This window comes from Otolemur garnettii, unplaced genomic scaffold (genome assembly GCF_000181295.1).
Source record: "Otolemur garnettii isolate 467f Iridium unplaced genomic scaffold, OtoGar3 scaffold00012, whole genome shotgun sequence".
Classification (NCBI taxonomy): Eukaryota; Metazoa; Chordata; class Mammalia; order Primates; family Galagidae; genus Otolemur; species Otolemur garnettii.
The window spans coordinates 6,863,217-6,881,002 of NW_003852407.1; the positions used below are offsets into that span (position 1 = coordinate 6,863,217).

Consider the following 17,786-nt stretch of genomic DNA (forward strand, 5'->3'; position numbering starts at 1 on the left):
AGCGTCCCGCAGTGGTTTGTCCTACGCGGCGGCCCGTAGAGGCCCCAAGTCACCGCCTCTTCTCAGGGAGTGGTGGAGGTTCGGTCATGTGACATCCCGGAGGCCAGGGCTGGGCAGGTTTAGCCAAGCGCAGGGTTTTGACCAAAACAAACGGCGACGGCTCTGTGGTAGAGTCTATGGCCGAGGCGGTGAGGCCCCAGCGCCGGGCCAAGGCCAAGTCCAGCCGGACTAAAACCAAGGTGAGGCCGCCCTCCTCCCTCCCGATGCCCCGGCGGTGTGCTTTGTCTCCCGGGTTCTCTCTTCGGTCTCTCCAGCCAACTCCACTCCTGTTCCCCGAGCCTCTGCCTCTTCTGCTCCCACCTTCCAATATTTGATCCCACCATCCAGGAACTCAGGCCGTGCCCCCCGATTTCTTCTTCACATCCTCCTGCCACACTTTGTCAGGAACTCATTTATCCTTTTCCCTCCTGTGACCTCACTGGAGTTTTCTTTTTCTGTTCCTCTCTTGGCTTTCCTCACCTGGGTCTGGTTTCCTGCCTGGAGGCAGATTTTCTATTTCCAGCTCCATCTTTGCCTCTCTCTTTTCTCCTTTATGTCCTGAGAACATTTTCAGTTCCTTCCAGGCCTAAGTAGTGAAGGCTCCCACCTCCCACTGGGGGGAAGGTAGCCTTTGGCAGAGCTCTGTGGGTAGCGACGCATATAAAGTAGATAGTAGTGATGTGCCAGTTCTCTTCTTTCAAAATTGAGAGTGATAGTGGTGCTGCTGCTGTTTATTTCTCATTATCCTGGTTATTGGGAGGCATGAATGTCTGAGAATTAACCCAGAGCGGGACCCACACAGTAGGAGCATTACTTGAATTTTCTAGGTTTCCTAGATTAGACTGCATGTGGTATTGCCATGAATTTTTAGTTCATTTGTTTTGTTTTTAGGGACATTCTGGATTTTCATTTTGTTCCTATATATTCTCTACAGTGAACAGATTAAATGCTGCTCCTAGATGGTTAGACCTAGATAATTTGGCTTACCCAAAGCAGAATTTACATTAAGGAGATGATCAGGAAGTTTCTTTTCTGGTGATGTTCCAGAGCAGGCGTAATTTAAACCTGATACTATATGCTGAGTTTTTCATGTGAACGAGACTTTTTCTTATGAGCTGTAACAGCAACTTTGTTGTGAGAGATAAGATAGACATCTTCAGCGTCTTTATTATCTCCCTCTCAGACACAGCATTTATTCAGTGACATGAACAAAAATCTTCTGGATCACATTTGACAACTACTATCCTTACCACTCTATTTTTCAAATGTGGGGAACAAGATTTTTTTTTTTGTTTGTTTGTTTGTTTTTGAGACAGAGCCTCAAGCTATCCCCCTGGGCAGAGTGCCACGGTATCACGCTCACAGCAACCTCTAACTCCTGGGCTCAAGCGAGTCTCCTGCCTCAGCCTCCCAAGTAGCTGGGACTACAGGCGCCCGCCTCAACGCCTGGCCATTTTTTGGTTGCAGCCATCGTTGTTGTTTGGCAGGCTGGGCTGGGGATTCGAACCCGCCACCTTAGGTGTATGTGGCTGGCGCCTTAGGCGCTTGAGCCATAGGCGCCAAGCCTGGGGAACAAGATTTTAACGGAAAGCTAGTGTTCATAGGCAGCATGTTTAACTTACGTGTATTTCTTTTATTATGATGCCTTTTTTAAAAGGGTGTAGTGGAGTGAGGCACATTAGTATACCCAAATCAATGATGAGTTACTCTGGTGAGAAAGCCATTTGGTACCTAATTTCAGAAACATTTTTAAGAGAAATAATTTTGCAAGGTATTGGTATGGTCAAATAGCCAGGGCTACAGGCATGTTTTTAACTGTGGCAGCTGTGTGGGAGGATAGCTGTTGCCCTGGAAGGCAGAGGAAGAAGAAAAAAGCCATTGGCGAGCTGCGCGCAAGATCCTGAATCCAGGATCCGTGGTAATGTATAACATGTAAAAATCAGTTGTCCATAGAGAGCAGCATCTTGATCTTCCCCCCATCCCTAATAAATGATGAAACTAAAGTCTACAGAGATTAAGAGAGCCTAATGTCATACAGTTATCGAGAGAACCCAGGTTAAAGCCAGAATCCTGACTCTCAATCCAGGAGATTAATTTTTAAGTTTTAAAAAACTTCTGGAGACAACGTCTTACTCTGTCACCCAGGCGGGAGTGCAGTGGTACAGTCGTAGATCACAGCAGCCTTACTTCCTGGGTACCAGCTATCCTCCCACACAGCCTCCACAGTTAAAAACACGCCTGTAGTTGGGCTACTTGGGAGGCTGGGGAGTTGCTTTCCCAACATTTCTCTCTCTCTTAACTGTGAACTCACTGAGGAAGGGACCTTGTCTTGTTCCCAGTACGCTTCACAGGCTCAGGGGTCACTTGGTAATGTTTATTGAATGACAAAAATAAATGCCAGTATTGAATATTTTCAAGCTTTGTTACTCAGAAGAATTTACCCTGGTAAATTTCCTCTGACTAATAGCCATGTATGAGAAAACAAATCCTTTTTCTTAAATGGAAAAAGTCCATTTGAGATTCCACCACACCTCATACATGTCAGTCTAGAGAATTAATTCTTTTAGAATAAATAGATTCATTTCTTGGTGATGGGCGTAAAGCCCTACATTAATGAAACCTTTACTATCTGTGGTATATAATTTGGCAGCTGTTCACAGAGCTTTAAAATGGTTTCAAGGCTCAACTGAGGAGGTGGGTAGTGTCATATGCTATTCGCTTTAGATAATTTGAGTGGCTTCTGGATTTTACCCAGTGGCTGACCTACATTCTTCATTGTTAATCGTCGGGTTCATAACCTTAGCTACTTGTTATGGTTAGTATGTCATGCTTATCACCTGCTGCCTAATACTGTTTTCATTCTTTCAGTATCATTCTCTGCTAAAAAATCCCTCAACTCTGAGGACTTGACTTCATTTTTTTTCTTTTTTGGAGATAGAGTCTCATTTTGTTATCCAGGCTGGAGTGCCTGGCATCAGCCTAGTTCACAGCAACCTTAAACTACAGGCTCAAGTGATCCTTCTGCCTTAGCCTCCTAAGTAACTGGGATTATAGGTGCCCACCACTACACCCGGCTAATTTTTCTATTTTTACTAGGGTTGGCATCTTGCTGTTGCTCAGGCTGGTCTCATCTTGAACTCCTGAGCTCAAGGGATCCTCCCACCTCTGTCTGATTACAGGCCCGAGCCTCTGTGCCCTGTCTTGCTGAGGCTTACTTCATTGATCTTGGTAAATTATGGGTGAAGAACAGTAGATCCTTGGGTTTGGACTTACTCTCCAGAAGTAGTGAAGTTTATAATGCTAAATTCTGAGTACCAACAAGTCACTGATAGTAAGAGCTGATAATTGATGAGGACAGACAAATATGTCCCAGAAAGCTGATAAGAGGAAAAACCTTTAAATCCCCATCCTGTCTTGCTCCGTGGCCTTGATTTCTACTCCTAGTCCCTCCCTGCCAGGCATGGTTTATTGACTGAAGTTAGAGGATGTTACATAGTATTATTTAATTTCCTTTGTGTCTTCTAAGATGCATTCCTTTGTTAAACATTCATCGGTCAGGAGTGCCCAGAAAGAAAGTGTGTTCTAGGCACTTGATATGTAAAAGAGAAAAAACCCAAAGAATCTGGCTTTAATGAAGTTTGCATTCCAGAGGGGGTAGACAGAGAAAACAAAAGCCAAACAGACAAAAACTCATAAAAAAATAAAATACATTGTTTTAGAAGGTGATAAGTACTGTAGAAAAATGAAAAAGAACAGGGTACAGAGTGGGAGTACTGGTGAGGCTAGGCTAAGTTGCAGTTTTAAACCAGTGGTCTGGGTAGTCCTTACTGAGGGGGATGTTTCAGTAGAGAAGTGATGTGGCCCTTGGGGGAGAAGTGTTCCAGGCAGAGGGACCAGCCAGAGCAAACGCCTAGGAACTGTGAAGAGGCAGCACAGTTAGGGAGGATGAGTAAGGGGAGAGTTGTAGGTGATGAAGTCAGAAAGGTAAGAGGACCAGGTCTAAGAAGGCTGTGTGGGTCCTTGTAAGAACTTTAGCTTCACTCTTGAGTTCCATGTGGAATCACCTCAGGCTTTCAAGCTGGGGAGTGATGGGATCCAAATTGTGCTTTAAAGGATCACTGTGCTCTGTTGAGAACACATTGTGAGGGAGCAAGACTATCCGCAGAGACCACCTAAGACAGTTGGAATAATCCAGGTGAGAGGGGATGGAGGTGTAGAAGACTAGAATTGTCAGAGGCAAGGTGGTGAGAAGTGTTGGAAGTCTGAGAGCAGAGGGGGGTTGCTGAAGTTTGGGTGTGGGGTATGAGAGAAAATAGTCGAGGAAGAGGCTGGTGGGTGGAGCAGTTTACTGGGAGAAGGGGCGGAAAACAGTTCCGTTTTGGATATGTTACTTTTGAAATGGGTATCTATTAGACATTGGAATGGAGATGTAGAGTAGGATTGGAAATGTGAATTAAGGTTATGGGAGAGAGCTAGAGGCTGGAGATAAAGATTTAGGAGTCATTAACATATAGATGGTATTTAAAGCCAGAAACTAAATTAGGTCACTGTGTCAATGAGTGAGCTTGTAGGTTAAAAAAGTGAACGGAAGTGAACCCTGGGTACTCTCCCTTTAAGAGGTTGGGAAGGAGAGGCAGAACCAGCAAAGGAGAGTGAGAAAGCACCACCACAGAGTAGGCTGTTGTTCACCTGTAATTCGCTGAGCGTGTAGTGTCCTAAAAACTGCGTGAAGAAAGTGTAGGAAGGAGGAGGGAGAGATCAAGCCTGCCACATGCCACTGATACAGTGAAGTCAGACTGTAGAGAGCAGCACCAAAGAAGTGGTGAGTAGAGGTTACATTCATAGCAAAATGTATAATCTTCATCCTTCCCCAAAAGCCTTTCTACTTGTATAGCAATTTACTTAATGTGTTACAAATTTACAACCTTGGCTCCATTCCCGGGATTGGGGGGACCCCAAAAGATCCCCAGACTGTCAAAGTGCCCAGCATGTCTTTGAAAGCAGACAGGTACATTACCTGACAGTTGTTTGTGTCTTCTAATTTTTTTTATTATTGGGGATTCAGAATTGTGGGTACAGGAAGCCAGGTTACATTGATTGCATTTATTAGGTAATGTCCCTCTTATAATTGTGTCCTGTCCCCAAAAGGTGTGTCACACACTGAGACCCCTACCCCCTCCTTCCTTCCTTCTTTCTGCTTTCCCCTTCCCTTAGCCCCCACCATGTACTAGGTCATTAATTGTTCTCATATCAAAATTGAGTACAGGCTCGGCGCCTGTGGCTCAAGTGGCTAAGGCGCCAGCCACATACACTTAAGGTGGCGGGTTCAACAATGAGGGCTGCAACCAAAAAAATAGCCAGGCGCCTGTGGTCCCAGCTACTTGGGAGGCTGAGGCAGGAGACTTGCTTGAGCCCAAGAGTTGGAGTTTGCTGTGAGCTGACGCCATGGCACTCTACCCAGGGCAACAGCTTGTGACTCTGTCTCAAAAAAAAAAAAAAAATTGAGTACATAGGATTCTTGCTTCTTCATTCTTATGATACTTTACTAAGAATGTGTTCCACTTCCATACAGGTTAATACAAAGGATGTCTCCATCATTTTTTTTTTCTTGAGACAGAATCTCACTATGTTGCTCTTGGTAGAGTGCTGTCACGTCACAGCTCACAGCAACTTCCAACTCTTGGGCTTAAGTGATTCTCTTGCCTCAGCCTCCCAAGTAGCTGGGACTACAGGCTCCTGCCACAGCATCTGGCTATTTTTTGTTGCAGTTGTCATTGTTGTTTTAGCTGGCCTGGGCCAGGTTCTAACCTGCCAGCCTTGGTGTATGTGGCTGGTGCCATAACCACTATGCTATGGGTGCCGAGCCTATCTCTATCTTTTTTAATGGCTGAATAGTATTCCATGGTATACATATACCACAGCTTGTTAATCCATTCCTGGGTCAGTGGGCATTTTGCCTGTTTCCACATTTTGGCGATTGTAAATTGAGCTATCATAAACAGTTCAGTGCAAGTGTCCTTATGGTAAAAGGATTTTTTTTTTTTCCTTTTGGGTAGATGCCCAGTAATGGGATTGCAGGATCAAATGGCAGGTCTAGCTGGAGTTCTTTGAGGGTTCTCCATGCTTCCTTCCAAAAAGGTGGTATTAGTTTACAGCCCCACAGCAGTGTTGAAGTGTTCCTTTCTTTCCACATCCACACCAAGCATTCTTATATAGCCCAGGGGGAGCTGGTATAATCACCCTGAGAGCTTTTGATCTGATCCTTGTCCCTGTGTGCCCAACTTCTTTTATCTGTTCTGTGCCAGGCATTGTGCTAAGTCCTGGAGATGCAGACATGCTTGATAAACAGACCCTCCCTTTAAAATAATCTAATGATAAGTATTCTATGAAATGTGTAAAATTGAACCGTCACTATTATTCACTAAGTGGTTCATCATTATTTTATTTTATTTAATTTTGGGGGGCAGAGTCTTGCTGTTTTGCCCTTATAGAGTGCAGTGGTGTCATCGTAGCTCACTGCAACCTCAATGTCCTAGACTCAAGTGATCCTTCTCTCTCAGCCTCCTGGGTAGCTAGGGTTACAGTCTTGTGCCATGACACCTGGCTAATTTTTCTATTTTTATTAGAGATGGAGTCTTACTTTCCCTTATTCAAGCTGATCTCTTGACTCCTGAGCTCAAGGAGTACTCCACCTGTTGGCCATCCAGAGTGCTAGGATTATAGGCGTTAATCAGTTACCAGTTAGTTAATTAATTAATTACCTGGTTACCTGGTAATTAATTCAATTACCAGGATAACTTTTTTTTTTTTTTTTTTGCAGTTTTTGGCCGGGGCTGGGTTTGAACCCGCCACCTCTGGCATAGGGGGCTGGCACCCTACTCCTTTGAGACACAGGCACCGCCAACCAGGATAATATTTTGACTTTGGAATTGCAACCACCATGTCTGGCCAGTATTTCATCATTATTTTTAAGAAAAGAAAGAGTTGTAATTTTACTCAATATAGTTCATAGAGAAAGAACTGCAAGTGATGAATAGAAAGTTTCCATTTGTTTCTCAGAACTTAGAAAACAAACAAACAACTTTATGTATAGTTGGGCATGGTGGCATGTTCCTATAGTCTCAGCTATCAGAGAGGCTGAGGTGGGAGGATTACTTGAGTCCAGTAGTTCAAGTCTAACCTGGGCAACTTGGGCCTAGAGAGACCCTGTCTTAAAAAAGAAAAGCCTACTTTTTTTTTCCCTAATGATTACTTACTTTCTGATTACTTTTTTTCCTCCATTGCTTAAAAAATATGTGTGAGTGTACGCACATACACACAGAGACATGTACAACCCAGAAATGAAATGTCAGGAATCTCATCTCCTAGAGATAACTGTTGGTAATAGTTTATTATTTTCTTCTTTAGTTTTTTTCCCCCCAACATACCAACACTGTAATTTATTGTTAGTATGTTTTTCTGTCTTTATCATCAATGCTTTCATTTCTTTATAACTTATTTTTTTTTCCTGTTGAATGATTTCAAAATTGATTCTTTACCTGTATATATTGTGACTTATGTGAAGATCAAAAAGAAGAAATAGAAAGAAAGAAATAGATTCTTCTTAATCATCCTGGTCATTATTATTATTTTTTTGGAGACAGAGTCTCACTATGTTGCCCTTGGTAGAGTGCTGTGGCATCACAGCTCACAGCAACCTCAAACTCTTGGGCTTAAGCGATTCTCTTGCCTCAGCTTCCCAAGTAGCTGCTACTACAGGTGCCCACCATTGGGCTTAAGCGATTCTCTTGCCTCAGCTTCCCAAGTAGCTGCTACTACAGGTGCCCACCACAATGCCTGGCTATTTTTTGTTGCAGTTGTCATTGTTGTTTATCTGGCCTAGGCTGGGTTTAAACCCACCAGCCTCAGTGTATGTGGCTGGCACCGTAACCACTGTGTTATGGGTACTGAGTCTTCCTGGACATTTTTAATTTTAAGGTATATCTTTTGCTTAAAATTCATGTAAGTACAAATTTTTGTAGAAGTGACTTGATACAGAGAGAGTTTGAATTTTATTTTGTGATCTGTAATGATTATTTGCAATATGTCCTCCTCATGTATCTTCACCTCTTTTTAACTGAAGTAGACAGTTAATAAAGGGAAGCTGTATTTTTTATTTTAAATGAAATGGAGTTTTGCATTTTATGTATAAGGAGATCTCAGACTATAGAATGAAAGTTTATTTGCTTCTGAATTTATTGGATTTCCCTTCTGTTTTCTGAGATACATGTAAAAATAAACTTCTGAAAGTACCAGAGCACATGGTAAGTATATATATCTGTTCGATAAGTCAGTAATTGCTTCATATTAGAATTGCAGTACTTAGGACATAGTTTAGTGCACAGCTGTTACTCAAATTCTTGTGAATTATAGGTCATCATTATTATCTCAAGGAATAGTTAGTGAACACAAAAAACAGAGGCTGACCGGATCCAAAGATGCCCAAGATATAATCCCTGCTCTCAAGATACTTCTGGTCTAACTGGGGACACAGAAGATAAAGATAAATGGCCATATGAGATAGTGTGTGACCAGGGCCCACAACAGGTCCCTGTTTACAGGAAAGCCTGTGCAGAAAGGTTTGTGTTAAAACAGGATGGCAACTGACTCATTCAGGACGCAGAGTTCCTGAGTTAAGTGTTAGTCTTTCATGAAGTGGAGAGCCAAACTGCTCTGTGTTCAGAGCAGTGTTTCAGGGAGACCAATCTTATAATGGTATTCTGGATGAATTGATGGAGCAGAGGCTGGAGGCTCAGACACCTTTCAGGACTTGTTCCCCTGTTCTATGCTTTGGTGAAGTGAAATGAGCCACAGGGAGCCCTCACCACTGCTCTTGAAATGATGAGGCTGGGTGATGACTGCGGTGGCTCTTCTCTTCCACATGCACTCCAGATGTCCTGTCCCTATCCAGGGAATCTCTGAGGGAGCAGGGCCAGATGTGTGCCACCTGTCCAAAACTGTCCTGCCACCTGCCTTCCTTGGTGTATGTAGCTGGTCCCTTTGAATTAAAGCACTACGTTCTCTTTCCCCTACCTCATTCTCTGGGGGCAACTCCAGGTTAATTCCTCTTTGGATCTAACTTTCCTAACAAAGCCTGGGGTAGAGAGTTTTATGTGGTTTTACTTTTGCCCCCCAGAGAAGTCCAGGAGTCCATCAATTCATCCAGAAGTGAATTCCACCCACGGGGGAAATAAAAGCCTAAACATAGGCTGTAGGTTCTTCCAAGTGCATTAAGAAAGTTAAAGAAAAAAAGTCTCTTGTTTGATTATCTAACCACTTTACCAGTAATTATTATGGTTATGATTATTCCCTGCAGGGTGTAGACCGGTTTAGGAGTGGTAAGTTGTGGAGGAGAAGTAGTCGAAATTGTAAGGGCAATCCTAGAGTGGGGAGAGGAAGCTATGAGGTGGGATTGGGGTGAGATAGGGGGAGGGTGGGGATAGGCTGGGTGTGCCCTGAGGGTGGGGTAGGGATGTGGTTGTTGGCTGAGCTGGGGTCATGTGGCCCATCCTGTGACTATTTTCTTTTCCCTGTCTTTGGTCTTTCTCATAGTTAGCTTTTAAAATCCCCTAGTTCTCTTGTAGCTTAAGAGAAACAAAATCTCCTTTCATTCTGCATTTCATTCTCTACTTCCTTATTTTCATTCATTTCTCAACTTACTAAATTCTTTTAATCTTTATTCTTAACAGCTTTATTGAGATATAATCCACGTATTATACAATTATCCTTGTTAAAAAGTATAATTTATGCGGTGCCTGTAGCTCAGTGGGTAGGGTGCCAGCTACATACACTGAGGCTGGCGGGTTGGAACCTGGCCTGGGCCAGCTAAAACAACAATGACAACTGCAACAACAGCAAAAAGTAGCCGGGCATTGTGGAGGGCACCTGTAGTTCTAGCTATTTGGGAGGCTGAGGCAAGAGAATCGCTTAAGTCCAAGAGTTTGAGGTTGCTGTGAGCTATGATGCCACACGGCACTCTACTGAGGGTGCCATAGTGAGACTGTGTCTCAAACAAACAAACAAAAAAAGTATAATTCAGTGGTTTTTAGTGTGAACTAAAGGCCATACAGCCATCTTAACTCTATTATTCTTGGTAGCTGGCTGCATCATGCTATTTGTCACAGTATTTTTTTTTTTTTTAGAGACAGAATCTCACTTTGTCACCCTTGATAGAGTGCTGTGGTGTCACAGCTCATAGCAACCTCCAGCTCTTGGGCTTAGGTGATTCTCTTGCCTCAGCCTCCCGAGTAGCTGGGACTACAGGCACCCGCCACAGTCCCAGCTATTTTTTTGTTGGAGTTTGGCCGGGGCTGGGTTTGAACCCACCACCCTTGGTGTATGGGGCTGGCGCCCTACTCACTGAGCCACAGGTGCCGCCCGTGTCTAGTATTCTGTCATTCCCACCAGTGGTGTATGAGGGTTCTAATTTCTCATCCTTGCCAACGCATGTTATTATTTGACTTTTTAAATAGTCACCTTAGTGGGTGTGACATGGTATCTGATTGTGGTTTTGATTTGCATTTTTCTAATAGCTAATAACGTTGAGCAGCTTTTCATGTATCATAGGTTTATCTTTGGAAAAACATCTGTTGAGATCCTTTGCTTGTTTTAAAATTGAGTTGTATATTTTTATTCTTGAGTTGTAAGAGTTCTGTGTATATCCTAGACATATTTGTCTTATGAGTATTTTCTCCCATTCTGTAGTGCTGTCTTTTTACTTTCTTGATTGTTTCACTTGTTGGACAGAAGTTTTTAATTTTGTTGAAGTCCTGTTTATTTAGTTTTTCTTTTGTCACTTGTGCTTTTAGTGTCATATCTGAGAAAGCTTTATCCAGCCCTAGTCACAAAGATTTATTCTTCCATTTCCTTTAAAGTTTTTTTTGAGACAGAGTCTCACTTTGTTGCCTTGGGTAGAGTGATGTGGTGATATAGCAACCTCAAACTCTTGGGCTCAAGTGATTCTCTTGCCTCAGCCTCCCAAGTAGTTGTGACTATAGGTGCCCCCCATAACATCTGGCTATTTTTAGAGACTAGGTCTCGCTCTTGCTCAGGCTGGTCTTGAACTCCTGAGCTCAAGACCTGCCTTGGCCTCTCAGAGTGCTAGGATTATAGGCGTCAGCCACCGTGCCCAGACTGCTTTAAAGTTTTAATTAAGTCTGTGATCATCCCTTTTTAGCCTGCTTTAAAGTTTTAATTAAGTCTATGATCATTCCTTTTTAGTTAATTTTGTATATGATATAAATTCCAATTTCAGTCTTTGCATGAGGCTATCCAGTTGTTCTAGCACCATTTGTTGAAAAGACTATTCTTTCCCCCCGCTGAATTGCTTGGCACTCTGGTTAACTTGAACACAGGTGTAAGGTTTTCTTTTTGGATTTTCAGTTTTATTCTATTGCTCTGTCTATCCATGTCCTAGTACCACACTGTCTTTTATTACAGTAGCTTTGTAGTTGGTTTTAAAATTGCATAGTGTGAGTTGCCAACCTTGATGTATTTGAAGATTTTTTTGTCTATTGTGAGTCCCTTGCATTTCCATATAAATTTAAAGATCAGCTTGTCAATTTCTGGGAAAAAAAGGGCCCTGGAATTTTTCAAGGGATTGTGTTGAATTTGTACATCCATTTGAGGAATATTGTTATCTTTATGTCATGAAAGATGTATCTTTCCGTTTATTAAGTTTTCTTAATTTGTTTCAGTAATGTTTTGCAATTTTCAAAGTACAGGTCTTACATATACTTGTTTTACTCAGTTTATCCCTAAGTACTTCATTCTTTTTGTGCTATTGTAAATTAAGTGGTTTTATTGATTTCATCTTCTAATTAAATTTGACTTCTGCCCTGACTAATATACCAGTATTTCTTTCATTCTAGTAATCATTTTATCTCCTAATTTTTTCTTTCTGACTTCTCAGTTTGAGAAACTTTTTATTATAGGAAGTGTGCTGAATATCACTGTGGTTAATTAGGACTACTTTTTCATTCTCTTATTAACACTTAAATCATTATTTTTTGTTATTCATGATATTAGGCAGCTGCTTCTGCTTTTCCTCCTCATTCCTCCTCCCTTCTTCTTTCCTCGTTCCTTCTTCCTTCTTCCTCCTCTTCTTTTTTATTAATTTGAAAGGTCTCACTATGTTGCCAGCCTGGTCTTAAACTCCTGTGCTCAAGCAGTCCTGCTGCCTCAGCCTCCTGAGTAGCTGGGGTTACAGGCATGTGCCTGGCAGTTTTAGGCACTTTAACAAACTGATTTGTCTAAGTATGCATTGTGTGTCTGACCTCTGAATCTAATAACCACCTCTGAGTTCATAGTGGGGAGCGAAGTAATTTTGGAAAGGCATACTATTTCTTGAATCATGTTTGTAAATGTTTGGCAGCCATGTTCATTTCAGCAAGCAGACCTCAAATTCCATTTCAAAAACATTATCTTTTTTTAAAAAATTCAGATTAATAATAAAGATACAAACAAGTTACATTGTGTTGGCTAGGTGATGCCTAAATTGTGGTTGAGACCTTCACTCAGGAGGTGTGCCATCTACCCAGCATTCATCTTTTCCTCCTAACATGTATGTCCCACCTTCTTGGCTATTAATCTGTCAACCTTTTTTACTGGGCATTCAGAATAACCACACATCACCAATGACTTGGGTGACTGTCATGTTTGCCTTCCTTAGAATTTTATAGTGAAAAGGAAATCTCTCAGGTCTTAGTTTATTTGAGTGTAACAACTTTATTTAAATGTTATGTAAATAATTTTTCTTCTTTATTCACCCTGGCTTTCTACATTATCTAGTTGGTGTGTTAATACCTGAGGTTTAAATGGTTTTTTTTAAAAAATGGGTTTTAATGGGTTTTAAAAAACCATAACTTTTTTGATGACTAACTTTTTCATGTTTCTGTTTTTTGGAGGTAATTTTGGACTTAGTGAAAAGTTGCAAATATAATTGCAGAGTATTTATTCCCTTATACCCTTCTCTCAGCATGCTCTGTGTCATCATCTTTTTAAACCATATATTTGGGGACGTAGAACATTTAATAAAACCAAGAAATAAGCATTGGTACAATACTATTAATTAAAATATAGAACTTGTTTGGATTTCACCAGTTTTTTCCACTTACGTCTTTTTTCTGTTCCAGAATCTAGTCCAGGATCCTGTAGTATGTTATTGTCATGTCTCTGTATTTTCCTCCAATTTCTGAAAGTTCCTGAGTCTTGTCTTTTTTGTTCTTTTTATCTCTCTCTTTTTTAAAGTTTTCAGATCTTTTCTGACATTTTTTTTCTTTTGTGATCATAATACTTTATTTTATAGACTATCCCCTGGTTTGGGTTTTCATCTGATGTTTTCTCTTGATTAGACTGAAGTAGTACGTTACTGGGGACACTGCCGAGGTAGCCTTTTGCTGTATCCTATGCAGGGTATCTGATGTTAGTATTACTGGGGATGTAACCTTGATCATTTGGTTCAGGTATTTTTTGCCAGGATTCTCCACTGAAACTTACTGTTTTCTCCTTTGTAGTTACTAAATATTTGGGAGGAAGGACTTTGAAACTGTGCAGATACTGTGTCTGCTTAAATTCTGGGTTCACTCACTTTAGCATCTAGCAGTAGACCTTGCCTGCAGCAGTTACCATGGTGTTCTCATTGTGATTTTTAATTTTGCCCATTCCTTCTATGTTGGAATTCTTTGCCCATGCCTTCTAACTTGAAATTCTTCCATATGGAAGAGTTGTTACTTCTTGCTCATGTTTTTTACTTACTCATTGAGGTAATTATGTCAGTATGGGCGCATGGTTATTTATTTTATTCTGTGGGTTATAATCCAGTTGCACAGTTGTTTGTTTTGTTGCACAAGTCGTTCTACTCTTTTCTGTCTGAGTTTTGAGTAAACATGTTTGTCAAGATGAAGACAAACCTATTATGGTCTGAGATACTGGTGACTGTTCTGTTTTACGTAACCTCTAGCAGAATGGAGGGCAATGTAAGACTTTCCTCTTTCATTTTTTGAATCAGAATTTGCTACTTTGTATATCTTTTTCTGTTACGATTTAGCCTAGTGAATTGCTCAATTCAGCGTACTTGATTGGATAATATAAATTGTGGCATACATTGCTAATGAAGTGAATTTAGGTTCTGTTTGTTAAATGATAAAATTTAGATTTTTATACGCAACTGAAAAAGTCCCTATGCTGTGAGTATGAATTATTGTTACAAGTTATTTCACTTTATAAATCTTGTTTATAGGAAAAGAAGAAATATGAAACCCTACAGAGGGAAGAGTTTGATGAAATTTCCCTTCCAAAAACCTCCAGAGAGCAGGAAATCCCTTCTCCAGCCTGTGAATTTGAAGGAGACCATTTGAAGGTGTTAACTGATTCCCAGCTCCAGAAAAATGCCAGTGGACAAAATGAAAGTGAAATGTTTGATGTACCACTCGCCTCCTTAACTATAAGCAATGAAAGGACACTAATGTGTAACCCAGAGCCCCTGAAGGAAGGGGGAGAGGTTGGAACCTGTGTGGGGGACAGTGTAGTCATGGCCAACGTTGACCCTGGGGGCAGTGTTGGCACTGCAGTTGAAACCCTGAAGAACTTTACAGAGGTGGAAGAAAATAAATTGGTACAATATGGACTTGCAGAAAGCACGCTTAGGTCTAGTTTTTCACATACTCACCAGGAAATGGAAAACTTACAAGTTAGAGAACTTCAGGATGGGAAAGAAGACAAACAAACCTTAGGTGGTTCTTCAGAGGTGCTACAAAGTGTTGGCTTGCAGGGTTCTTGTGAAGCCAAACCTGTTTCTAAGCCTCCAAGAGTAAAGAAACTCTATCCCCAGTTGCCAGCTGAAATTGCTGGAGAGGTACCAGCTTTGGTGGCAGTGAAACCCTTGCTTCGTGGTGAGCGGCTCTACCCAGAACTCCCATCTCAGCCAGAACTAGTACCATTTACTAAAGAGCAGCTAAAAATCTTGGAGCCTGGCTCATGGCTAGAAAATGTTGAGTCATATTTGGAAGAATTTGACAGCATGGCTCATCAGGACAGACATGAATTTTATGAGTTGCTTTTGAACTACTCACGATGTAGGAAGCAACTGCTGCTGGCTGAGGCTGAGCTACTTACTTTGACGTCCGATTGCCAAAATGCTAAAAGCCGGCTATGGCACTTTAAGGAGGAACAAATGCTTGTACAGGTATTTTGATCAGGAGCCTGGGGAATTTGCGGTGGTGCTGTCCAGGTCTGGAGGCTTCTCCCTGTGCACTCACCCTGTCTCAGTTCAGAGTAGTACAGTGCAGGGGTCACAAAGTCAAATGCCTGAGGGGCCCGGTGTGTGACCTGGAGGAGTGAAGAAGGCTGAGCGGGACAATGGTCACTGGGCAGACTCGTGGTCTAGAGGAGACAGCACTCTTGAGTTCTAGTTGATTGTTGCTGTGAGGTTTTGATGGCGTAGCATTGCCAGATCTTAAGATTTTCTGAGAAAAAATGTAGAAATCTGGATTTTTATGTGAGGGACTCTAATTTCTAAACGTTGGCAGCAAATCAGACACATACACACATACATATATGCAAGTGTAAGCCAAGCAAATCATGTCTCCAGGTTGAATTCAGTGCATGGGCCATGAGTTTGTGACCTTAAGCATAATGCCACAAACATCCAATGGATAGAGAGGGTCAGGGTTGGGAGATGAGGCAGCAGGTAAGGCCATAAGATGGAGGCCAAGGTGACCATAACAAAGCCATTTCATAGTGGCTTGGGAGCTTATAATAAGAACAAGAAGACCATTCTTGAAAAGTGTGGCAGTGAAGGAAAGTGGGAAGCGCATGATTTCCCTTATCCCTAACCCTCATTCTTTGGGAGAGCTGTGCATCTCTACAGATAGGAAGGGTCTGTGGAGAAGGAAACATTGGAAATACTATTGAAAAAGAGGGTAGAATCTAGAACACAGCTGGAGGAGTTAGTATGGGAGGGGAGAGGGGTTTGTTTTGAATAGAACCACAAAGAATGATGAGGGTAGAGCCACAATTTTGAGATACCTTGAAGTTGAGGAGATATCACATGGTCTCAGTGTTCGTAAGATAGGAGATAAGATCATCAATCATAACACTGTTAGGGATAAGATCTACTATTTTCATGTACCCTTCCCCACTGACTACTTCTTATAGTTATTTTTCCCTTCTCTGAACGTCTAAGATATTTGTGATTGAGATTACACTGTATTGCACCTGATCATGTATTTGGTGGTAATATTCTCTACATAGCAGTATTGTCCCCTCACTGTGATTACAAGCTCTTTGAAGATGATACTGAAGTCTGCATATCTTATACTGCTACCTCATTACTTCAGATGCAAAGAGTAACTTGGTTTCACATTTTACCTTTTTGTCTACTGGTAGGGTGTCTGTGCAGATCAAGTGAAAGTTTCTGGTTATCATCGCTACCAGCGAGTAGAGATGAATGAAAATGCGCTGGGGGAGCTAAAGAAGCTATTTGATGCGAAATCTGAGCACCTCCACCAGACCCTGGCCCTGCATTCTTACACTTCTGTGCTCTCAAGATTGCAAGTGGAGTCTTTTATCTATGCATTACTCAATAGTTCGCCAGTTCTGAGATCTTTAGCAATCCATCAGCAAGGCCAAGGTGTGTAAGAAAATGGAGATCTCACTCTCGTGTTTTGAAATGAAAAAAGTTGAGGGGTATAGTCTGGTTGAGTTGACTGTGTAATAACTGGTCATATGGGTACATTTGTGCTTGAAGTTTTACCTGGTCTCCCCTAATGTAGGACTGAAATCTGCCTGCATGGCATTTCTAAGGACTATTGCTCGTCCCCTCTCCCCAGGGCTGATGTTTTCTGCTTCTCTAGGATGACAAAGATCTATAATTCATGTCCCTTACTGTTACAGTTTATGTGCTTTTTACCAAGTTGAGTCCAGATACAGGTTTTCATTATAAAACTAGTAATCCAAATACTTTTTCATCCTTTGTCTACTGCATTTATTTTTGCTGGTGCAGTTTGTGGTATTTTGTTTAATTTCCAACAGAGGATCTGTAATGTTTTGCAGTTTTCATCTTATTTTAGGTTTTAAAAAATTAGCCTTTACTACTGATATATTAAGTATGCTTATTGAATTATGCAGGCTTTTTTCTTTTTTTTCTGGGACAGATTATTAGGATCCTTTAAAGCAGTGGTGTCCAGGCCTGGCACGGTGGCTCACACCTGTAATCCTAGCACTCCAGAAGCCTGAGTTGGGTGGATTGCCCTAAGCTCACGTTAAAGACCAACCTGAGCAAAGAGCGAGACCCCGTCTCTAAAAAATAGCCGGGCATTTTGGTGGGCGCCTGTAGTCCCAGCTAGTTGGGAGGCTGCGGCAAGAGAATCTCTTGAGCCCAAGAGTTGGAGCTTGCTGTGAGCTATGAAAGTGCTCTACTGAGGGTGACAGAGTGAGACTCTGTCTCAAAAAAGAAAAAAAAAAAGCGTTCTAAGTAATAAAGTTGAAATAAAAAAAAAAATTAAAAAAAAAAAAGAATTAGTAAGAGTTGTTCGTACATTTTGAATATCATTCTTGAGATAGAAAATTATTTTTTTTTCAATTTGATTTAATGATTATTAATTACTACAAAAAGGAGAGGCAACTTTCTAACTGACTCATAGTACCAGTCCTGCCAAGCCATCACTCTCCCTTCGAAATTACAAAAGGGTAGCAAAATGATACTTTTT

General features: G+C 41.5%; 1 protein-coding gene across 1 annotated transcript in view; it reads left to right on the forward strand.

The window, feature by feature from the left end:
* The first annotated feature begins 76 nt into the window (after positions 1 to 76).
* The window catches only part of EPG5 (ectopic P-granules autophagy protein 5 homolog), a 120,251-nt gene continuing 102,541 nt past the window's right edge, over positions 77 to 17,786 (forward strand). Inside the window, exons 1-3 of the mRNA XM_012802003.2 lie at positions 77 to 239; positions 14,318 to 15,262; positions 16,465 to 16,708. Coding sequence (XP_012657457.1) covers positions 177 to 239; positions 14,318 to 15,262; positions 16,465 to 16,708 — 1,252 coding nt within the window. The 5' untranslated portion in view covers positions 77 to 176. The remainder of the gene's footprint in view (positions 240 to 14,317; positions 15,263 to 16,464; positions 16,709 to 17,786) is intronic.